General features: G+C 38.8%; 2 protein-coding genes and 1 long non-coding RNA gene across 4 annotated transcripts; 2 read left to right on the top strand and 1 right to left on the bottom strand.

Moving 5' to 3' along the window:
* Positions 1-3,822: 3,822 nt before the first annotated feature.
* On the bottom strand, positions 3,823-7,384 carry LOC132636987 (uncharacterized). Its single transcript, XR_009581501.1, has 3 exons — positions 6,052-7,384; positions 4,659-4,837; positions 3,823-4,495 (listed from the first exon to the last, which is right to left on the bottom strand). It is a non-coding gene; the product is annotated as an uncharacterized LOC132636987 (long non-coding RNA).
* A 5,420-nt stretch (positions 7,385-12,804) lies between these two features.
* LOC132636988 (pyrophosphate-energized vacuolar membrane proton pump) lies at positions 12,805-20,359 on the top strand. 2 transcript variants are annotated; one of them, XM_060354105.1, is made up of 9 exons: positions 12,805-12,960; positions 13,796-14,059; positions 16,611-17,185; positions 17,265-17,644; positions 17,805-17,891; positions 17,979-18,309; positions 18,408-18,818; positions 19,493-19,552; positions 19,899-20,359. In XM_060354105.1, exons 2-9 carry the CDS (start codon positions 13,810-13,812, stop codon positions 20,103-20,105), a joined length of 2,301 nt encoding a protein of 766 aa, XP_060210088.1. In that variant the 5' UTR covers positions 12,805-12,960; positions 13,796-13,809; the 3' UTR covers positions 20,106-20,359. The 2 variants fall into 2 exon arrangements, with proteins under 2 accessions (XP_060210088.1, XP_060210089.1); XM_060354106.1 differs by lacking the exon at positions 12,805-12,960 and adding an exon at positions 13,480-13,589.
* Positions 20,360-20,910: 551 nt separating this feature from the next.
* On the top strand, positions 20,911-22,197 carry LOC132638022 (F-box protein CPR1-like). The gene has a single exon (XM_060355015.1). The coding sequence runs from the start codon at positions 20,911-20,913 to the stop codon at positions 22,195-22,197; it is 1,287 nt and encodes a 428-aa protein (XP_060210998.1).
* The last annotated feature ends 2,614 nt before the right edge of the window (positions 22,198-24,811 follow it).

Raw genomic sequence — 24,811 nt, forward strand, 5'->3', positions numbered from 1 at the left:
AAAAGTGATGAATCTCTAAAAGCCATATTTACGTGCACCCATTTATTACGTTATGAAATATAACTGTTACGTACGCGGCGCCTTCCTGAGACTTCTTGGAAGGGCGACGTAAGGCCAAGCAACCGATGATTCCAAGGTTACTGTCCGCCAACCGGGGTCTCCTCCGCACGCTAGACGAGACTGTCAGTGCCGTGCGGGAAAACCAATGTCGAGCAATTGAGAGAACAGAAAAGAGAATTGAGAAAAAGAGCTTGTTTGCATTAATGAAAGCTATTACAATGAGAGCAAGCGGTGTCGAGGGGGAGAGACACCGGTACAGAGAATTGATTGCTTGCTTGAAAGTTTTGATTGCTTGATCCCCCCTAATAATGCTTTAAAAATAAAAACCCAAGTCATAGAACTAGACATAGACTTGCTAGAGAAACACAACCAAAAATACATAAAGTAAACTACTCTATAATTACAACAAAAGAGACCTAACTAGAGCAGGTCCATGTGCACCCTCGGTCGGGGCACTGTCATGCGCGTAGGCACAGTGCGTGCGTGCACTGGGGCGCGGGCACTGGGCGCTGAGCGCTGGCACTATAGCAGGGCTGCATTGACACTGGGCGCTGGGCACGCGTTAGGGCACGGCCAGCGCAGGGTCGCGCGTGAGGGACATTGATGGGGTGACATAGGCAGAAGCAACCTTGTCACTTGGGGCGTCCGAGACCACGGGGCCGTCCATGGGGCTAGGCGTTGAGAGGCTTGCCATGGCGCCATGGGGCGCGCCCAAGGGGTCATGGGGCATGGTGTAACACCCCGTACCTTTAACTTAAACTTTGATCATGATCCTAGACTTAGAAAATCAGATAAAGAATGTGGGAATTGAAATTTTTCCGTTCAGTTGTGATATGGTGGTTTACGCCCATGAACAGTGGTCGTATTTCAGTTTACTGGCCGTAAACCAAGTCGTGAACTGAAACCAAGAATTTCTGAACATTCTGGAATTTGACATTTTTGAGGTCATAAGGTTAAATACGGACCGTATTTCACTTTACGGCCCGTATTTCAAACCGTATTTGGAATTTGGGAAAACTTCCTTGATGAAAGTTGTAGATCTTTGAAATACCTTTCCAACGGTATCTTACGGGGGTCAAACGGACATCTGTGCAAAGAGTTATGGCCATTTTACTGAAGAGACACAGTGCAGTCCGTGTGCAAAATACGACCCGTAAAGTCAGTTTACGGCCCGTAAACTGAAAATACGGCCAGCACAGTGCTGGACGTAAACTGTATTTTCCAGAACATTATATATTCGTCCATATCAGTTCAAGTCATTATTTTTCATTCCCTCAAACCCTAGAACAACCTCCTACTCTCCTCCAACATCAAGAACACCAAGGTAAGTCCATTCTAATTATTCCAACTCCATTCTAACATATATCCTTGTAATCTAAACAAGAAATCATCATTCCTAATCTAGGGTTTTCAAGAACACCCATCTCAAGATTCAAGAATCAAGATTTAGGAAATCTTCTCCAAAATTCAAGTTTTGGAGCAATTAAGGGTTTGCAACATATCTCCTTCCAAAGTGATTCAAGCTAGGTTTTGGGTGTTCTTTAATAGAAAAGTGAATTGTTAAATCTTGTTTAACAAATTAAGGTATGTCTCCCTTTTAAAAACATTATTGTGATTTGTATGTCTCTTTTGAAAATCTTATTTTGGAATGCATGACTTCTTTTCTTAAAAGTTCTTTATTGAATAAAAAGGGTGAACTTCTCATACAAAATCCTAATGTATGTCTAAGATTTTAATGATGTTTTTATCCTTATCATTGATAGATTTGACGAGTTAAAATAGAGAAAATGGCATTGAAAAGTTCGGTTATAATTTTTGGATATCAAATGATTTGTGGTGCTGTTTTGGTGTGATTAAATGGCTAGTATTGGTTGGATATTGATATAAAGTAATTGTGTATGCTGTTGGTAAGTTGTTGTTCTTGAGATTGGGAGAATAAGGTGTATGAAGATATTGTATACAAAGCGTATACCGGACTGTTTTGTGACGATATTTGGGGGTTGTTTTATATGATTTCGTGGCTGTTTTGTGACGCTATTTTGGGGCTGTTTTATATGATTTTCGTGACTATTTTGTGACAATATTTTGTTGTTGTTATAATATCGATATACGGAAATAAAGAAGTGTATACAAGCGTTGGCATCTGAAAGTATATTGGGCTATTTTGAAAGTAATCTAAGGATGGATTTAATTTCAAGATCCTTTAATGAATGAAATGAAAATCGATCTTTTCATGTTCCTTGAGCTTTTCATGTTTAAATAATGGTTAATGTGTGTGAGGGGACAAGCCCACATTAAACCTAGTTTGTAATAAACCCTATATATGTATGTGATATTATGAATGTTTTCCTCTATAAGAGATGCTTAATAATGATGGTTAAGGGTTGGTAATGATATTCTCATTGATGATTTAAAGCATGAAAGTCTTTCGTAAAGAAGTTATATGTTTTCAAACATTGGTTGGAATGACTTATTCTTTCAATATGGCATAATGGTCCGTAATGATAATTTGACTACAAAGATGATTTATTTTAAACAAGGTCATGCGTGTGTAGGGTCAAGCCCGCGTCGAACCTTACACGAACTATACTACTTTGTGAAACTCATTTTTCCCCATTATTGGATGATTGAATTTCATCTTCTAAAGGTTAAACCTTCAACTTGTTCTGTTGTAAAATGGGTTTCTTAAATTTGAAATTTGAATAAGATTCTCAATCGGTGGTAACTTGAAATGCCTCTATTTGAGATGATGACTTGAGAAGTGAGGTTCGGCTCTAAGCCATGATTGATAATTTAGTAATATGACATGATTAGTATTTTTGTTTGTATTTTGGACCTGTATGGTAAAGTTGTGTTAGTCCAGAGGACGATTAGCCTTCGTAGTTTCCTAACCAGGAGTATCGATTGATTGATTAGTTTGCCTGTGAGTGGCTTGCTTTCTATCTTGTTTCCTGTGAGTAGCTTGTAGTGATATTGAATTCGTAAGTGAAATGCTTGGCATGGTAAATGGTAAAGAGTTAAATTGATATGTCTTTCATTGATCGATATGTGTAATGAACTTAAATGTTATTGACGATATGACTACTTTGAGACAATTGGTGAATCGGCTTCTATGCCATGGACTTTGTTGTTGTGTTTGGCCTAGCTACTCGGGAGGAAGGGTAGCCACTATGGATCCTAGTGTGTCGTTGCCTAGCCATTCGGGAGGAAGAGTGGCCACCTCTGGGTTCGCTACCCGGGGTGTGATTTATGCCTAGCTATTCGGGAGGAAGGATAGCCACCGAGAATTATATGTTCCGGTGTGGTGCGCTATGCACGATATGCTTGATTCTTGGGCCTGTATTGGCATGTGTGACATTCTTATTCTCTTATGGAATTGTTGATGACTATCTTAATTGATTAAAAGGGCATATTTGAAGTTGTAACTTGACAATAGGCTTTATGAATGGGGTTTGACATTTATTATCGAGATACCTAAGCTGAATAACTGTCCGTATATTGATTTCATATCATTTTTCAGAACTGATTTCTTTATATATTATTATATTTTATTTTCATAATACTTGTTGTCCCCGAGGCACTCATTGAGTACGAAAGTACTCAGGCATACCATTGTTATTTTTGATGGTATGTTAGGTAACGAAGAAGAGCAGGTTCGTGATACTTTCAACGCTTAAGAGAACTTGCTGCTATAGTTGATTTGGTGAACCCACATCCTTGTTCGTGGAACACTTCTTGTTTCGTTTATTATTCTAGATTTCCGGGCTGCGTCCCGAGGTTTGACGATTGTTATGTCTCTTAGAAGCTCCATAGATAGTTGTCATAATTGTGGGTAGATTGTCAAAAGTCTCGTACGACTTAATGGGTGTTTGTCACGTTTATGACTATTTACTTATAAAGACTTCCGCTGATTTAATTCATGTGATCATGATGTGTTACATTTAATTTATAAATTGTTGGAGGCGAATGTTGAACCTGGCGGGTTCAAGTATTATTATTGTGTCGCTTAGGTTCTTCCGATGTTGTTCATGACGTTGGATGCCGGTCACGTCTAGGGTGGGTTTTGGGGCGTGACACATGGCTGGAAAGCCGCCCATGACATTCTCCCCCACCTGAGTTGGCGACGTCCTCGGCGCCTTGCTTGCAAGATAGTCATCGATCAGGCGCCTTTCCCATGTATTCTCTTCGGCATCACATCCCAGCCATTTCACCAAGAACTCCTGGTGATCTTTTCTTGAGGCATGTATGACTCGATCGTTGAGGATGGCTTCTACTACCCTTTTCCCAGTTGCTTGTGGGCCTCGAATACTGGGTATTGTGAGCTGGCTGCGTGAACGGTCTTCTGTGTTGTCACACCCTAGAAATGGTAGGGCATGACGGGCACCCGACTCTCATCAGAGTCGAGCGAACCCTTAGATATTTGCTCTATTAAAACCTGTCATTTCAAAAAAACTTTTAAGAACATAATATATATTTGTTTTTCCAAATAGAAATCATTATCTCTATAACGATTATGAAAACTTCTAATCAATAAGTGCTTTAGACCAATCTAAATTATCTAAAACACATACTCTTTTAAAATCCATAAATGACTCAACTGATATCACTTTGTCGACATCTCGACAAACATACCACAGGACACTGTCTGCAAAGTCTCTAGCCTATACAAAATACCATGACATAAGTACTTTGACCCGGCAACACTCCGAACTGAGATGGAGCTCGCTAATCCCGCGGGAACACCTTCTAGCAAAGTCTTCTACTCATCTGGGTGTACCTACGTGGCATGAAACGCAGCCCCCGAAGAAAGGGGGTCAGTACGAAATATGTACTGAATATGTAAAGCATTACTGAATCATAAACGAGAAGAAGCATAACAGTAAACAAGTTTAGAAGCAACCTGGAACAACATTTTAATTCGTGTCGCAGAGTACCTTACACAAATTCTAGAATACACAATGTAAATACAGCATACACGAATTCTAGAATACTCCATATAAATATAGTATCACAATAGTCCCTTCGGACGGTCGCTTCCGGTATAATAATGATGATGGCCCCTTCGGGCATGCCGCGTTCGGCATAATAATAATGATGGCCCCTTCGGGCATGCCGCTTCCGGCATAACAATAATGATGGCCCCTTCGGGCATGCCAGTTCCGACATAATACTATCCTGGCCCCTTCGGGCATGCCGGTCCCGACATAATAATAATAATCCGGGCCCCTTCGGGCATAATAATAATAATGATGCCATGGAATGTAAATATGAGTCGTATATAGAATAAAATAGTACAACCTCGCACCCCCTTCGGAGTGGTTTTGAAAATCTAAATAGTAAAATCTCGCACCCCGTTCGGAGTGATTTTTGGAAGTTTAAATAGTAAAATCTCGCACCCCGTTCGGAGTGATTTTTGGAAGTTTAAATAATAAAATCCCGCACCCCCTTCGGAGTGGTTTTTTGAAAATCAAACTTTATATTCCTTTAGTATAAAACTAGTTTTTCTCGAAATTATTAGTGAAACCATATGCACAACTCAATTGGCATATCGTAAACTGAGGCCATATGTTATATAGCACGCTCAGACATAAGCTGAGGCCATAGCACACTCAGGGATCAGCTGAGGCCATATCACACTCAAACTTAAGCGGAGGCCATACGTTATATAGCGCGCTCAGTCGCGTCATGAAATCATTTAAAAAAAAACCTATTATGAATGCCATGTATGCAATCAAACCCTTTTCATTTGTCTCCTTCGAGACTCACAAATTTAAATATAAAATGCATAGGTAAGAGAAAGACCTTATGAATGTCCCCTTCGGGATTTAGTCAACATTATGAATTCGCATAACTTGAGAATGCCCCTTCGGGCTTAAGAGGTCAAAGAACTCAGGATATCCTACATCTAGGAATGAATTCATTATGGATATCGTTACGCTTCGCACATGTCATAGATCATGCAAAAAAGAAAGAAAGGACAGCTTTACATACCTCGATTATCGATCCGCTAATCACAATAAAACCACCGTCTCATCCAAACTTATTCTTAAACCAAGATGAAACAACCTGCCTTGCCCCGAGTATACAAGAACCAAGCAACCACTTAAAATGGAATACACGTTACTGCAAGGTGCCACTTAGTTGCTGCCCAACTTCCAATCACACTACAAGCTAAGTGCCTTGCGGCTCCCTTCTTTCTCAAAATGAAGTGCCTAAAACATTGTTGGTCGTTAATCTTCTTTGAAACAAAAATGTAAAACAATGCTGTCCACTTCTATATCTTCCATTAAACTAAAGTAAGAAGAAGAAATATATGTATCTTCTTTACATATATAACTGAAACGTGAGAGATAGCTATATGTTACGTACATAGCAAAAATAGTGATGTAGAACCTATATATATATCTATATTTCTCAAGAAGTCTTGTACTCTCCAAAAACAAGAAAAGTTTTATATAATATATATTGGATGGTGGAGCCCACCACTAAAAGGTATTTCCTTGGATGAGGCTTGCAGATCTGTATGTAAGTGACTTAGAGCCTGTTTGGATGGGCTTATGCCTATAAGCTGCAAACAACTTATAAGCTAAAAAAAATAAGTTGGGGTAGTCTAACTTATTTTTTTTTGGCTTATAAGCTGAACAACTTATAAGCTGCTTTAGATAAGCTAAGCCAAATGGACCCAATTATTTTTTTGAGCTTATTTTAAGCACAAAATGACTTTAAGCTGGCCAGCCAAACACTCAAAAAAGCTGAAAACAGCTTATAAGCAACTTATAAGCCAATCCAAACGGGCTCTTAGTCACTAATCACTTCTTCTACTATGCTTCCACGTGTAGGGGGCTGCCACCTCATAAACCATCCAGCAATACAATACTACCTCTTTAATCCTTGTCCGATAATACAATAATTAGTTCCTTGCTGTCCCACTTTATTTCATCATCCACTAACTACCCACGTGATAACAATAACTATTTATCCGATTTCTGATATAACTTTCGTAATTCCCGTCTCTTCATTTAATTGTGATCTGAACGAATTTAAATATATCTAATAGAGGAGAATTCTTACCTCATATGCCAAGAAATACTCTTCTTCCACATTACTTCACCTTGAATAAATTTCAAATTTTAACAATACGACAAAATGAAACAACGAGATCCAAATAGTGAACAAAACTCGCATGAGCAAAATTATACTTTGCTTCCATAAAATTGGGACTCACATTGCTACTAAGAACTGAAGCTCACGTTGCTTTCTACCAAAATATCCTGCATGACTTTTCCTTCCAAGTGAATTCTCAAGAAAGTATAATAAGTGATATAAATTACACCTTTTCTACCTTACACGTGGCCCCCATCTTGATCTACATTATGACACTTATTATAAGAATAGAAGGCACATTTATGCATAGTGCCCATGTATTTCAATACGTGTAATGCTGCCACTACTTCACTAATTGAATACTAGATATTGATTAGTATAATATACACACTTTCCAATCTTACACATGGCACTCATTGGCCAACCCCTTCCCTTTTGATACTTATCATATTTGTGACACGATATTGCTTATGTATACGTACATAATGGACTTGCTTCCGCTTATCCATGACATATGTCCACTTAATTTTTATCAAACAATCTTAATTAATTTCCTAATCATGATTTACGTAAATATTGATCACTTTTAACGTACTTCATATACCCATTACCATGACCACATAATATAACATCACTTTCATAGCCTCTATTGGCACACATAAAATATTATTTTCAATTATCGTCGTCACACTTTTTCGTCTTAAATAATTTTGGGAATTCATTCCTCATATACACCGAGCTCTTGATTTTCATCCTTCGACATGGTCGAATTCTCTGGGCTCGGGTAAATTTGCTCATGTTGGACGATTAAATTTTCTAGTCCGAAAATACGGGATGTAACATGTGTCTTCTCGAAAAGGCTTTAAAAGACTGACATAGAACACAGGATGAATCTTCCACCAAGCTGGGGTATCCACCCGGTATGCTACCTTCCCAATGCGCCTCTCAATGGACAGAGGGCCAATATATTTTTGCAATAGGCGGGGGTCATGGGCCCCTGCAAATAGGTATCTCTTTGGGATCTTCACCATCACCTTGTCCCCAACCTGATATTCCACAAAGCGACGATTCTGATCTGCATGTCTCTTCATCCGTTTTTGTGCCTTCACTAGATAGCTCTGCACTATCTCTAAATTCTGCTTCCATTCTTTCGAGAAGCTAGCTGCTCGTGGGGATTTAGCCATGTTTGGGGCATTCACAGTGTGTGGGAGTAGCGGTTGCTGCCCGGTAACAATTTCAAAAGCGCTCTTGTTTGTGCTAGAGCTCTTTTGTGAGTTGAAACACAGTTGGGCCGCATCCAATAGCTTCACCCAATTCTTCTGCGAGCCGGTAACAAAGTGCCGCAAGTATTCCTCCAACATGCCATTGAACCGCTCCGTCTGACCATCGGATTGCGGGTGAAAACTCGAGCTGTGACTCAATTTAGACCCCAAGCACTTAAAGAGCTGGGTCCAAAAGTTGCTAGTGAAGCGAGAGTCGCGGTCACTAACAATATCCTTGGGCAGACCCCAATATTGACAACATGGATGAAGAAAAGTCGAGCTGTCTCCTCTGCTAATATATACTTGGGTGCTGCAATGAAAGTGGCATATTTAGAAAACCGATCAACCACGACCAAGATAGTCGTGAGATCTCCAACCTTGGGCAAGCCGGTGATGAAATCCAATGACACGCTTTCCCAAGGCCTCTTTGGGACAGGTAATGGATCCAACAGGTCCGCTTGTGTCAAGCGGTCAGACTTGTCTTTCTGGCATACCAGGCAAGTCTTCACATACTGAGCAACATCATCTGCCATCTGGGGCCAATAATATGCACGGCGTAGCAATGCCATGGTACGTTCTTCTCCTGGGTGGCCTGCCCATAGAGTATCGTGACATTCCATCAGGAGAGTTCTCCGCAAATCTCCTCCTTTAGGAACGTAAAGGCGGTTTCCTTTTACTTTCAGGAACCCATCCTCCATGTAGAACTGTCGAGTTTTTCCTTGACCTGTTAGGTCGACTAAATACTGTGCCGAAGGGTCTTTGGTGAGAAGATCTTGGATTTGATCTTTTATGTTGGTAGACACTTCGCTCCCCCTAAGGGTGGCAAGTAGGCATACCGATGCTAGATCGGCCCTTCGGCTCAGTGCATCCGCAACATGGTTGGTCTTCCCACTTCGGTATTCCAGATTGAAGTGAAACTCTGCTAGAAGTTCCTGCCATCTGGCCTGGTGGCCATTTAGGTTTGGCTGGGTCATGAAATGACTAACAGCCGTGTTATCCGTCTTCACCACGAATGGGGATCCCAGAAGATAGTGCCTCCAAAGGTGCAAGCAATGGACGACAACCAATAATTCTTTCTCGTGAGCCGCATAGCGCCGTTCCGCATCCTTCAATTTTTGACTCTCGTAGGCCACCGGGTGCCCCTCTTGTAGCAAGACTCCGCCCAAGGCGTAATCAGAGGCATCCGTCTCCACTTCGAAGGGTTTGGTCAAGTCGGGCAAGGCCAAAACAGGGCTACTAGACATAGCCACTTTTAGTGAGTTGAAGGCGTCTGCTCTCTTTGGCGACCAGTCCCAAGGTGTGATCTTCTTGAGGAGTTCTGTCAATGGTAATGCAATGAGGGAGTAGTTCTTGACGAACCGTCGATAAAAGTTGCATAGGCCAAGGAACGCCCTCAAGGCATGGATATCCTTGGGTGGTGGCCAGTCTGTGACAGCCTTGATATTTTGTTAGTCCATCTTGATGCGACCTTCTTCAATAACATGCCCGAGGAAGTCAATCTGTTTTTGGGCAAAGGAGCATTTGGACAGCTTTACGTACAATTCATGCTCTCGCAACCGAGTTAGGACTTTCCTCAGGTGCTCCAGGTGTTCGCCTAACGTTTTGTTGTACACCACAATGTCATCCAAGTATACTACCATAAATTCGTCAATGTATTCTCGAAAGACCTGGTTCATTAGAGTGCAAAACGTGGCTGGAGCATTGGTCAAGCCGAACGGCATGACCAGGAAGTCGAACGAGCCATATCTTGTCACACATGTCGTCTTGGACTCGTCTCCTTCAGCAATGCGGACTTTCCAATAGCCTATCTTCAGGTCTATTTTGGTGAACACTGTGGCGCCGCCCAGTCTATCAAACAAGTCTGCCATCAGTGGTATGGGGTACTTGTTCTTCACGGTGATCTTGTTGAGGGCTCGATAGTCAACACAGAGCCTTAGGGTACCATCATGTTTCTTTTGGAATAGCACAGGCGACCCATAAGGTGACTTGGAGGGCACGATAACCTCCTCGGAGTAGGCCTTGTAAGGCAGCATTGACAACATTGAGCTGATTAGTCAAGTTGTCGATGGTTCCTTGCATGGCAGTTATTCTATCTGCCTCCTGAGTCCTCTGGGCGAGGTCCTCCTCTCTTTGGATGGCAGCCGCCTATGCGGCTGCATCCGTGTCAGTAGCAATATTTACGATGTCTTGTTCGGCCTGCCGCATCCTGCGGTCCAGGTCCTCCACTCTTTCAGCCACGGGTCGAAATCTATTGACCGTAGTTTCCAAAATCAAGAGGCGGTCTCCATGGTTCACCATAGTCCGAAACTGATGACAATTGCCACGTGTTCCCTCGTCCGATGTCGAGCCTAGGCTCTGATACCAACTGTTACGCGGCGCCTTCCTGAGACTTCTTGGAAGGGCGACGTAAGGCCAAGCAACCGATGATTCCAAGGTTACTGTCCGCCAACCGGGGTCTCCTCCGCACGCTAGACGAGACTGTCAGTGCCGTGCGGGAAAACCAATGTCGAGCAATTGAGAGAACAGAAAAGAGAATTGAGAAAAAGAGCTTGTTTGCATTAATGAAAGCTATTACAATGAGAGCAAGCGGTGTCGAGGGGGAGAGACACCGGTACAGAGAATTGATTGCTTGCTTGAAAGTTTTGATTGCTTGATCCCCCCTAATAATGCTTTAAAAATAAAAACCCAAGTCATAGAACTAGACATAGACTTGCTAGAGAAACACAACCAAAAATACATAAAGTAAACTACTCTATAATTACAACAAAAGAGACCTAACTAGAGCAGGTCCATGTGCACCCTCGGTCGGGGCACTGTCATGCGCGTAGGCACAGTGCGCGCGCGTACTGGGGCGCGGGCACTGGGCGCTGAGTGCTGGCACTGTAGCAGGGCTGCATTGACACTGGGCGCTGGGCACGCGTTGGGGCACGGCCAGCGCAGGGTCGCGCGCGAGGGACATTGATGGGGTGACATAGGCAGAAGCAACCTTGTCACTTGGGGCGTCCGAGACCACGGGGCCGTCCATGGCGCTAGGCGCTGAGAGGCTTGCCATGGCGCCATGGGGCGTGCCCAAGGGGTCATGGGGCATGGCTGGAAAGCCGCCCATGACATAACAGTTGTAACGTTCCATCCACCACCATGTTATGATAAATTGTGCCAAGTAAAGAAAACGAAATGGAAATAATTAGAGGGAAGTAAATAGTGATTTCAAATGGTTATATTTAGAAGTTAGCTTATAAATATGTAAAAAAAAAGGGTCCAAAAATATAAAATATATCGTAATGATAGTATTAAATAAAATTATATGCAATTATCTTTTAAGTGATCAGATTGTAAATTTTTTACTCCATAATAAAATCTTATAAGATGCGCAATAATTGTTTCTTATGTTTTTATTTGACTTTCATGGTATCTCCGGATAAATCCTTTTTTTTTCACAGTTTTGATTAAATCTAACAAACATATTTTACTAAAATATTTTTGAAGGAACTTAAAAATGTTCATCTAACAAACTTAAAAAGTAAAAAATAATAAGAAATACTCCCTCCATCCCAAAATAAGTGTTAGCTTAAAAAAAATATTAAAATAAGTGTCACCTTATGAACTCAACACAAAAATTGGCATGTATTTTCAAATATGCCCTTAGCATTGAAAAAGTAACAATTTAATATTGCTCAATTTCAAAACACATCTAATAAATATGAATATTTTAGTAAACTTCAGATTATATTTATTGATTTCTTAGTGAATGCGATTTATGTTAAGGTAACATTTATTTCGGGATTGATGAAGTATATTTAAAAACTATTTTGATTCTACCAAATATAGGAGATTTTTTTTTTTCATTTTCTCAATATATTGTCTTATGGGAACTCACATTGATATGCATTTTTTTTCTATTTTTGATCTATTTATGTTGTTTGAAGCAGCTATCAGTGCTGCAATTTCTTAAATTTAACAGGATTTTCTTGATGTTTCTGGTTAAATTATATTTTCACAATTTTCATTAAATCTAACCGACAGATTTTATTAAATACTTGACGGATCGGAACTTAAAAATGCTCACTTCTAACGAACTTAAAAAGTACTCCCTCCATCCCAAAATGAATGTGTAGTCCAAAACAAGTTTCAGATATTTGTGTTACTGCAAATCATCTCATAACGTTAGATTGTTTCTAAATATAAAAATGCGTCAATATTATTTGGACAAACTAATAAGAAAAGTAAGACAATTTTTTTGGAATAATATTGGAAAACATACTCGAGGACTATTTTGATTCTACCAAATATAGGAGATTATTTTTGTCATTTTTCTCAAAATATAATAATACATGCGTATATTTATCAATATTTTTGGTATACACACAAAAATACCGGCCAAAACAACAGTGAACCACAGACCCCACCGAACAAATCGCCATCTTTACATCTTCCCTCCTTATATTTATTTCCTTCCTTTTCACTTTCATTCCATCTCTCTTTCTTTCTAACTTTCTCTCTCTAGCTGTGTCAAATTTTGTGTCATTTCTTGAAGGTACGTAAAAATATAGTACTAGCATTTTGAATTTTCTGTTTTGATAATTTTTTCTTTTTTTTTTGAAACTTTCCCTTCTTTTTTGTGACTGTTGTTTCTTCTGTAGTATTTATTTGTGGTAGTTACAACTTTTTTTTTTCTTTCAAATAGCTTTATCATGCTTTTTATAGTATTTTGCACTGAATCTTTATATTACCTTATATTGCTTGTCCTTGTGTCGAGCGTCCGCCAGAAACAGCCTCTCTCTGGGCTAAGGTTAGCGTGCACTTTACCCTCCCAGACTCCACTTTGTGGGGGTGGATTACACTGCGTGTATTGTTGTTTGTTATTGAAATTGTGTATGCACACGTTCTTTCATGTAATACTCCCTCTGTTTCAACTTGTTTGTTTGGTTTTCACTTGATACGAAGTTTAAGAAAATAAAGAAGACTTTTGAATTTTATGGTCTTAAATTAAATATACATAGAATGTCCATCCTTGTTCCTATTTTGGCATTTTTCGTTTCTGAATATGATTTTTTTGGGCATTTCTAATAATATCCATCCTTGTTCCTATTTTGGCATTTTTCGTTTCCGGAGTGTTAGCTCCTGTTAGCAAAGGGCAGGAGAAATTTTCTACTTATGAGTCGGGTATAGAGTCAATGGGCGATGCTCGGTTACAATTTCAAATCCATTATTATATATTTTCTCTAGTTTTTTTTTTTTTTAAATTTTGAAACGGTTTTTCTTTATCCATGGGCAATGACACGTGTGTATATGATACGTGCATTGTGTATTTATATCATATTACCTCAAAATCCTAACTTTCTCTCTCTACAATCACTTTATCTCTCTAGATTTGTTGTCGGTGATGGGAGCAACAATTCTGCCAGAACTCGGAACGGAGATTCTGATTCCGGTGTGTGCACTCATCGGAATCGGATTCGCGCTAATACAATGGGTGATTGTTTCAAAAGTTACAGTTTCGATTGATAGTAAATCATCATCAGGTGATGGTAAGAATAATGGATATAGTGAAGCGCTTATTGAAGAAGAAGAAGGGATTAATGATCATAGCGTTGTTCATAAGTGCGCTGAAATTCAAAATGCCATTTCTGAAGGTACGTGGAAATTAGCATTTTTGGATTTTCTGTTTGTTGTTTTTTGTTACAATTTTTTCGTTGTAATTAGAATTGCGTAGACTCACGTTCTTTCATGTAATTATATATGCTCGTGAACAATCTACTACCGATAAGAATACATGTGTGTATATATATGTGTGTGTGTGTATTGTCTGTGTATATGTATATAGTATACATATGTATGCATATATGTATGTGTGTATTTTTTACAATGATGGTGTTCTGGCTAGCTTGAGCATACCTCGGCCATTCAACCTTCTAAGGTCCTTCAGGGCTTTAAGTGCAAAGCGCAAATAAAGTGTGTGGTTTATTAAAAAAAGGCGCAAATGGAGGAAAAAAAAATTATTTGTGTGTAGTCCAAAACTAATAATCATAACATGAATAACAAATATATGAACAAAGAAATAGAAAAAGAATTACGATAAAGTGAAAACCAATTGTTTAGTGTCACATCTTCAGGATTATGCTCATTGTTAAGGAAAAGTATGCCTTAGAGCCTTGATGATGACACTAAAGAGCCCATAAAGCGAGACGAACCACTCAACATGTTTTGCGCCTCGCTTCAGGGCTTAAGCGCGCTTTAAACACGCCTTTGATAACACTGGCAAGATGTGGAATTTATGGGTTCCTTCAACGACGTCAAGTTCGTACTACAATTATAACTAGGTTCAAATATATATATATATATATATATATATATATAGGGTCCAGTAAAAGCTACCGTGTGTGAACCCGTAACCGACCCTCTAGATCCGCCCCTGACTTTGCCCACCAAGGCTTGTGTTGAGAGAAAGAAATCACATTGTGGATTTTGCCTCTCTTGAGATTTGAACCTGAGACCTCATGGTTTCATTGTCTCTGTGTATATATAGAGTTCAAGTTTGAAGGCAATATGTGGATGGTGTACTCTGTAAAAAGACTATACAATTGTTTGTCTTTATGGTTTGCAATTAGGTCTTGGAAAATCTTTTCCTGGAGTTGAATTTTTTCCATTGTGTTAGGTTGTTTATGGTTGATACATATAGCCTTTAGTCTTAATTTTAGGTGTATCTACATTCTTAGCTGCAGTTCCTCAATGTAGAGAGAGTGTGTGTGTGTTACTTCATTTTCCTGTTATTGAAAATTTCGAGTACTTGTAAAATAACTGTAAATTGAATGAACTTGTTCGGTTGTACACACACACACACATATTTGTGAGAAAAGGTAGCAGCTTTGATGCTTTGCTACACTGTCTCGGACTTTACGTGATTTGTGGGTATACTTTCTTCTGATTTGCTTGGCACGTTTAGCATTTACTTGTTAATTTTTTTTCTCCTATATTGTAATTCTGGATCAGTACATGTTTATGTAATGCAACTTTGCTTGTTAATCATAAAGATCTGAACTTTTCTTGCTTTGCAGTTTGCTTAGTATTAAATAATAATCATTTAACAGATGTTAGAGCCTTAGACTTTAGTCTTCTTCTTTAATTATTGTTACAATTTATTGGCTTAATCATAAAGATCTGAACTTTTCCTACTTTGCAGGTTGCTTACTATTAAATAATTATTATTTAACAGATGTTATAGATTTAGACTTTAGTCTTCCTCTTTAATTATTGTTAGTACAATTTATTAGCTTGCTATGATTATTCCGGGCATACCACTTTGTTATATTGTATTAACTAATTGCAGTTAGGTACTATCTAAGCAACCTTTGATTCACTATTAAATAATTCCCTGTCCTGCTTCCCAACACTATCCTAGTAGTGTACTTCTGAGAAGATAGAATAAAGAAATCGTGTTTACCTGGTATTTTGCTCTAGTCACTTGTCTCTACTCTAGAACCCAATTTAGTGCATGCTGCTGCATTCAATAATAACATGTTACATCTAGTTAGAGATTTTAATTCATCCTTGTCATCAAGTGATTAAAGTAAGATATGAGAATTCCTAACAACTTCGTTAGAGGGACCGAAATTTGCTGATTGATATGAGGTTACTTTGGCAGTTTTCCTTAAAGAATCCAGACTGGACGTCTTAAAAAATGGAATTAAAAACGAAAAAGAAAAAAGAACTAGAGGAATTCTGAGATTCTTGCAATGAGATTGCATTTTGCTTTGCCCATTCATTCCTGCTGATATGTCTTCTTTTTACGCCCTCGGAAGAAACACGTTATCGTATGTTTCATTTAAAACGGATGATTAAAATAGCGTAGTCAATTGGCATTTCAATTCTGGAGCATATAACAGGCTTCAACTGAATTTTGGATCGTCAAAAAAGTTCTTCCTTTTGCTCTTACTAATATTGTATTGCCGGATATGTTCCAGTTTATCACTCTGGAGTCTAGTGTGTTGCATTACTGTTTATTTTGGCGTATAAATGCTGATTTGTTCAACACTTACTTTTTTCCCCTTAATATCTTGGTCTGGACCATGTTTGACGTGAAAACTGAAGGATTTGACTGTTCTATGAAAATCTCGTAGAGTGCCTTGACAGTAAAACATTTCACGATAATAGCTTTCCTAACTGCGGAATCAATCTATGTCACAGGTGCAACCTCATTCCTGTTTACGGAATACCAGTATGTTGGTGTTTTCATGGTTGCTTTTGCAATTCTGATCTTCCTATTCCTCAGCTCTGTTGAGGGTTTCAGCACAAAGAACCAGGCGTGTACATATGACAGCTCCAGAATGTGCAAGCCTGCCCTTGCAACTGCTGTCTTCAGCACCATATCCTTCTTGCTTGGTGCTGTAACCTCTGTGATTTCCGGGTTTCTAGGAATGAAAATTGCAACATATGCAAATGCACGGACTACCTTGGAGGCTAGAAAGGGTGTAGGTAAGGCTTTTATTGTTGCATTCCGTTCTGGTGCTGTGATGGGCTTCCTTCTTGCTGCAAATGGTCTTCTTGTTTTATACATCGCCATCAACCTATTCAAGTTATACTACGGTGATGACTGGGAAGGACTATTTGAGGCTATAACTGGTTATGGGCTTGGTGGGTCATCAATGGCACTTTTTGGTAGAGTTGGTGGAGGTATATACACTAAAGCTGCAGATGTTGGAGCTGATCTTGTAGGCAAGGTGGAGAGAAACATCCCTGAAGATGATCCTAGAAATCCAGCGGTAAGCTTATGTATCATTTAAATGTTAAGATGCGTTTATTTTTTTTCCTGGTTAGTTTTAATGCTAAATATGTGCTTAGGTTATTGCTGACAATGTCGGCGACAATGTTGGAGATATTGCTGGGATGGGGTCGGATCTATTTGGATCTTATGCTGAGTCATCGTGTGCTGCCCTTGTTGTTGCTTCTATCTCCTCTTTCGGGGTCAACCATGAGTTCACTGCCATGCTATATCCTCTTCTTATCAGTTCTGTGGGCATCCTTGTGTGTTTGCTGACCACCTTATTTGCTACTGATTTCTTCGAAGTTAAGGCTGTAAAAGAAATTGAGCCAGCACTGAAGAAGCAACTTGTTATCTCTACTGTCCTCATGACAATTGGAATTGCTTTTGTTTCTTGGATTGCCCTCCCATCTACCTTCACAATATTCAATTTTGGAATTCAGAAAGAAGTTCAGAGCTGGTAAGTCTAAAGTGTGACTTGTGCTTCAACAACTTGAAATAATTGCATTACATATATGTTGCTTCATAATACTTCATTTCTCCTGCCTGTCCTTCTTTCCGGTCTCTCATAAACCTTTATCAAAGGCTAACTGGCATGCAAAACTGATTTACACTTGCAGGCAGTTGTTCTTATGCGTTGGAGTTGGTCTATGGGCTGGACTTATCATTGGATTCGTTACCGAGTACTATACCAGTAATGCTTACAGGTAGCCTTGGGTCTTTAGCTGTTCTGTTTTGGTGCTTATTTGATTCTTGCCTGTCAGAAATGTAAGTTTTGCTTCATTTGTTTCCAGCCCTGTGCAAGATGTTGCTGATTCCTGCCGCACTGGTGCTGCCACAAATGTTATTTTTGGCCTTGCCTTGGGCTACAAATCAGTTATCATTCCAATTTTTGCCATAGCTATCAGCATCTTTGTTAGCTTCAGTTTTGCTGCAATGTACGGCATTGCAGTAGCTGCTCTTGGAATGCTGAGCACCATAGCTACTGGTTTGGCAATTGATGCCTATGGTCCCATCAGTGACAATGCTGGAGGTATTGCTGAGATGGCTGGGATGAGTCACAGAATCAGAGAGAGAACTGATGCCCTTGATGCTGCAGGAAACACCACCGCTGCTATTGGAAAGGTTGGTTACACACACTTTTACGTTACAGAATCTGACCTTTTTAGTTAGAAGGTCACTCCATTGCCTGTTTGTTGACGAGCTCTTGATTTTGGTAACAGGGATTTGCCATTGGATCTGCTGCTCTTGTGTCTCTGGCCCTCTTTGGTGCATTTGTGAGCCGTGCAGGAATTTCCACAGTAGATGTCTTGACACCGAAAGTATTCATCGGCTTGCTTGTTGGTGCAATGCTTCCTTACTGGTTCTCTGCTATGACAATGAAGAGTGTCGGAAGTGCTGCACTTAAGATGGTTGAGGAAGTGCGCAGGCAATTCAACACCATCCCTGGTCTCATGGAAGGAACCGCAAAGCCTGATTACGCCAACTGTGTCAAGATCTCCACTGATGCATCAATTAAAGAAATGATCCCACCTGGTGCTCTTGTCATGCTTACTCCATTGATTGTAGGGATATTGTTTGGTGTGGAAACCTTGTCTGGTGTGCTTGCAGGATCTCTCGTCTCTGGCGTACAGGTAATGATTTGGTTTAATAGTATAGCATTTTTAGTCCCTCAATTATTGGACAGAAACAATCTCTCTATCCCGCAAAGGTAGAGGTAAGGTCTGCTTACATCCTATATTTGCAATCAAGTGATTCCTTTGCTTATGAATGAATAATTTACAAATTTACCATAGTTATTAATTAGTCGTTGCACCACTTAATTTACCAATGTGTTATGTTAGGCTTGTATTGTTACTTCATATTGTACGGTAATGTAGTTCAAAAAGCAATCCAACATACTTCTTACATAGAGGGACTAAAAACAAACATTTCGTTTTATTAAAGGTTTAATGTGCTTCGTCAGATATAGAGGTGTACATTCCCATTCTGCTTGGATCCGGTATCATAAGTCATATCATTTCGACTTTTCAGGAAAACTGGTTTTCGGGTATCTAGATATGGTTTATGCCATGATCAGTATAGATGGTCTTGGATTTCTTGTTTGGGCTCATCATATGTTTACTGTGGGCTTAGACGTTGATACCCGTGCCTACTTCACCGCAGCTATATCACAAGGACCCAAAATCAGAATATACCTATAATTTAGGGACCATTTATATTATTATCTAATGATTTTGATGATATACGCAAAAACCTTAAATGGATCTCTTTCTCTCTATAATCCTCGATGATCTTTGGTTTGTAGATTGCCATCTCTGCATCAAACACTGGTGGAGCCTGGGATAATGCCAAGAAGTACATCGAGGTAGATATTTTTACTCGGACCTTTGTCTTTCAGTTTAATCAATTTTATCACTACTGTTGTTTCTTTTACTTTGGTTACCGTTACTGCTTTTGTTGTCAATACTTTTCTTTCCATCAATATTTTCAAACCTGTTTTGGAAAACGTTTTTCTTGAGTCGAGGGTCTCCAAAACAGCCACTCTACCCTAGTAGGGGTAAGGTCTGCGTACGCCCCCCCCCCACCCCCCACCCCCCACCCCCAACACCCAGACCCCACTTGTGGGATCATACTGGGTATGATGTTGTTGTTGTTTGCTTGAGAAATTCGTTCGTTGACTCATTTATTTGTGTTGGTTTTGGGTATATTAGGCTGGAGCTTCAGAACATGCAAGAACTCTTGGCCCCAAAGGATCCGATCCACACAAGGCTGCTGTCATTGGTGACACTGTTGGTGACCCTCTCAAGGACACATCTGGACCATCATTGAACATCCTGATCAAGCTGATGGCTGTCGAATCACTCGTTTTCGCTCCCTTTTTCGCTACCCATGGTGGGCTGCTCTTCAAGATGTTTTAAGACGAAAGCAACATCAACTGCAGCGAATTTTCATCCGATGATGTTTTTACCTCCTTTTTCCCTTCTTCTAAACTTTATTTCGAGCATTATTTCGTGTCGATGGTCGATAGAATGTAGGTCAGTGGAGGAGAGATTGGAGATGATGGCGAAATGTTATGAAGAGTTAAAAAATCCAACATTCTTTTCTTAGAGTAAAATGTATCCTATATTAAAGTATATAACTAAAGAACTTACTGAAAATTTTGTTAGCGTCTTATTCGTGGTTATTTTGGTTCCCCTCGCCCAGAAACATTGCCTATTCTTTAACGTGTCGTGAGTGGTCTTAAAGGTGAAAATATACCCCTTGACTTTGCGGTTTAGAGCAGATATCCCCTTCGTTAAAAAAATGACGTATGTATGCCCCTGCCGTTGCACAAATGGTGCAAATATATCCCTGCCTTTACACAAATGGTGCAAATATACCCTTTTCACTGAAAGAATTTTTTAAGCCTATTTTTTAATTACAAAAATGTCACTGTGACTTTAAAAAAATACGTCAATGTATTGAGCTTATTGCTTCAAAAAAAAAAAAAAAAAATGGAAAAAATAACAGCTTAGAGAAAATTTAGGTCACAGATAAACCTATTTGAATAGATAAGTACAAAATTAATATATAAGAGCTGAATAAAAGACTCCTAAACTAATAACAAGAGTCTAAACTGCTTGCAAATTTGCTAGCTGTTATTAGAGTAAACAACCTTTTCCCATCCACTGCAACTTAATTACCACTTCCGCCTCTCTTCTCCAACTGCAGCAAACAATCATAATGCCAAACAATAAAGTACAAAAGAGGTCAGCCGATACATCCATGTACCTAACAATTGATACCATATTTTCCATACTTACTAACCTTCCTGTTAAATCTTTGTTGCGTTTTAAATCCGTAGCTATATCATGGAATGCTATAATCTCTGACGATAAATTCAAAAATATTCACCACGATCAATCCAAAGTGTTGTGCCGCGAAAAGTTGTTGTTTAAACAAAGATCTACTGGCCATTTTGAGTTTAGAGACCTCGAAAGTCCCCAATTACTTCCGATGGAAAAACAACTATCTCCTCTAGAAAGATTCAAATGTGAGGAAATCTGGTGTTCATGTGATGGCTTGGTACTTTTAAAAGATTATAACTCCTATAAAGATTATGTTTTGTGGAATCCATCTACCAGAGAGTATCGAATTCTTGAATCATGTCCTTATCTGAACAACAACGACGAATATTGCATGAAAGCTTGTGGGATGTGCTATGATTCTAACCTCGATGACTACAAGATTATACTGATATGTGATTTGTTTTATGTCGTCTACTCTTTGAATAAGGGTCGTTGGGCAAAGAAAACAAGTTTCCCTTGTCCAAGAGTATTCTATAATAATCTTTGCTCTCGGGGGACTAGCATTAGCACAAAAGGTTGTGTATTTTGGTCTCTGACTCTCAATTCAATCAGCGACCGAATATATTGTAGTGTACCTTGGAATAGACCTAGAATCATATATTATGACGTGAAATCAGATGAAGTGGAACAACTTCCATTGCCAGAATTTGTAAGAGTGAGGAGTTTATTTGGTTTGACTACTTTGAAAGATTGTCCTAGTCTATATGGCGGCACATACATCAATTACGAATTGGACATATGGATTCTGGAACAGGATAGTTGGAAATGGGTAATGAATGTCTGCAACTTGCCCGTTCCTTGCACGCGGTTTGTAGATAATATAAACATGTGGTGCAGTGAAATTGGTGATCGAATTATCTTTTATGGGGTGTCGGAGGAAGAATTTTTCATCTATTATCCTAAACTGAAACAATTTGTTAATGTTTTAGTACCTGATAAATCCAAATATTACGTAATTCCCAAGGTGGCGATATGTCTGGATAGTTTTTATTTTCCAAGACGCAATATCAAGGAGGAAGCAACTGTTATGAATAATATTGATGACGTGGAGGACAGTAGGGCTAACACGGGAGATAAGAGTAATTTTATTCAACCTAGAAGGAGTAACCGTGTGAAGATCCCATCTAAAAGATTAACAGGTTTTGTCGTGGAGCCGGGTTAACAGAACGTCGTGGGGGAGTGCGTACTATGCAGCATGTGGAGTATGAGAAAACTAAAGTCACTATCTCTAGGCATAGTTATGATAGGCTATTGTTGCATTGTGTCCAGTTAGTTAATATAGACAGTCAAGTTGTTGATATTGTGTTTGTTCCAGCAACAGTCCCTCTGTGAGCATAACAACAACTAGTCAACTACTATTAAACTTCACTTTTCAAACTATTTGGGTTTAAGGATTCATTACAAATTAACTAGTTTTATCTTGACTTTCAACCTACTGAAACTCTCCCTAATGTGAGCAAGAGAACTAATTTATTATTAAATTAGCCTGCCAGTGTTGTTAATTTCTTCACTGATATGTAAGGGTGCAAGTTGATCTTTGTACTTATAGGTCTAAAAATTCTCTCCTTTATTTACGAATTTTCAAATTTCATTCTACATTGGTCCTGTTTTTGAATGGATTTTCCTAGTGCCTAATGCATATCCGACTAAATTGTTCATCTGATCACCCTTCGCTAAGTGTAGTCTCGCTCCTCGCGTGAGGTGGTGTCACCTGTCATACTTAATGTTTCAGGTGATTGGAAATCAGAAGCTTATTCAGGCCATTACTTATATTTGTGCAACATACAATGTCCATGGTGCATGAAGCAAAAAAGCGAGAAGTGAAACACAGCTTCCTTGAGGTGAAGTGCACAATTCCCGATATCTTTAAAAAAGGCATAATACATAAATAGGTCATCAAACTTGGCCTCAACTGGTAAGTATGTCCTTCAATTTTGGGTGTGCCTGTATCCACTTTCCAGTTGAACACTCCAACGTACAAGTTGATCATCTAGACACCTCCAAAATTTATGTGTCTCGTCAGCATTTGTATTTACGTGTGCAACTTTATACAAGTTGGTGCCTACTTGTGCACGCCCAAAGTTGGAGGGCATACTTGCCATCAAATAATACTAATCTGACCGTTCAATATAATCTAAAGCCAAACTTCTGAAAGGTTCAAAGAATCGACCACTTCTCTGGACATGCAGATACTTCTCTGGACAATATAATGAATTACTACTGTCTGACTTGCTTTAGTTTTATTATTGAGTTTAACTAATATACACTGATGGTGTAAAGTTTTTTTACATAATCAGGTAATACCTACTGGCAATAGCCGGTTATTTTCTTCTCTTTAACACTTCCGCCGTAATTCCCTCTTTCTCCACCCTTCTAATTTTTCTGATATTTTGTACTTGAGGAGAGAGGGAACTTATTGAACGATATTTTGTAATTTCGTGTATCATTTCTTTTTTATTTGAGCAAAACCATATTATCGAGACCATTTGAACCTTGGTAGAATGCTCTGGTTTTGGTTATAATTTGATGAATGAACCATCTTTGGATTGAAGCTTTTGGTCAAGCTTCTATGTGCGTACAGTAAAGATAAACTTATATATAAAGAGGAGTATATCTTTTCCGATGTGTATTTCTTTCTATGTTGATTGATGTATAAATATACAAGTAACTATTCAATAAGAGATTTTTACGACGTTTCAATCAATCGGCTTTCTTGTTGGTACCCCAATTCAATTTGTTGGGAAGGCCATCACCGCTGAAGCATTAGCAATTCGCGAGGCACTGGAAAACGCTACGGAAAATGGATGGTCAAAGGTGCAGATCTTATCTGATGCAAAAGCGGTGGTGGATATGATATGGAAAAGAAGTGTCGTTTCAAGAGAGATAGGGACTACATGTGAAGATATCTGTAAGCTTATGAGTTTCTTTGAAGATATAAATGTTGTATATATTTCTAGATCTTGGAATATGCTATCCCACAATTTAGCCAAGTTTTCTATTTCGTTGCTACGTAAGGTTATTTGGGTTTCTGTTTTTTCTAGTTGGATTGTAACTGATATTGTCGCATCTTTTAACTCTTTGAGACAGTTTCTTCATTAATGAAGTAAGGTTGCTTGTTGTTAAAAAAAAAAAAGAAAAGTAAATGAGCTTTCTTGTATCCGATCTTAAGCTCTTCACGCATCGCGATCGATGTTTTTACTTAAATTTTATTGATATATAAAGAACAATCATAAAAATACTTATTCATAATTGGTTACTGACGCTCCAAACTTTTTCTTCAACACACGCTAGTGCTTGCTTTAATTTAATGGATTGAAACAACAAATGAATTGTAAAAATGAATGTCATGAAAGCAAAGAAAAGAGCTGATGAAATACTTGGATTTATTGGTAAATAAGATCATAATTCTAAACATATGCCGGTAGAATAAATATTAACATAGAGTTCAAGGTGCCTTATATTACTACTTTCCTTATGTAAAAATCAGATGCTAAAAAAGTGAAAATATTTGAAATTTAAGCTAGTAGTACTTCCTATTTTAACATACCAAACACATTAAAGAAAATAAAACCACCCCATATCCCTCCATCCCTTTTTTACTAAAACAAATCACAACTTTTTTTTTATTTGACATATTAAGAAAGAAAATAACAAACATCTCATTTCCACGTGGAATTAACTCATTTGCACTGAATATTTTCACACTATCAATGTATTTTAACCTGTTATAACAGGTAATACATCTTATTTTTCCGGCAACTTCATCTTCTGATAGG

The sequence above is a fragment of the Lycium barbarum genome, chromosome 4 (genome assembly GCF_019175385.1).
Source record: "Lycium barbarum isolate Lr01 chromosome 4, ASM1917538v2, whole genome shotgun sequence".
NCBI classification, from domain to species: domain Eukaryota; kingdom Viridiplantae; phylum Streptophyta; class Magnoliopsida; order Solanales; family Solanaceae; genus Lycium; species Lycium barbarum.

What these genes read in the sequence shown, in the direction of transcription:
- LOC132638022 (XM_060355015.1), top strand. Translation starts at nt 20,911, where the DNA reads ATGCCAAACAATAAAGTACAAAAGAGGTCAGCCGATACATCCATGTAC.
- LOC132636988 (XM_060354105.1), top strand. Translation starts at nt 13,810, where the DNA reads ATGGGAGCAACAATTCTGCCAGAACTCGGAACGGAGATTCTGATTCCG. An exon ending in TCAAAATGCCATTTCTGAAG is followed by an intron (nt 14,060 to 16,610) that starts GTACGTGGAAAT and finishes TCTATGTCACAG; the next exon opens with GTGCAACCTCATTCCTGTTT. An exon ending in ATGATCCTAGAAATCCAGCG is followed by an intron (nt 17,186 to 17,264) that starts GTAAGCTTATGT and finishes ATATGTGCTTAG; the next exon opens with GTTATTGCTGACAATGTCGG.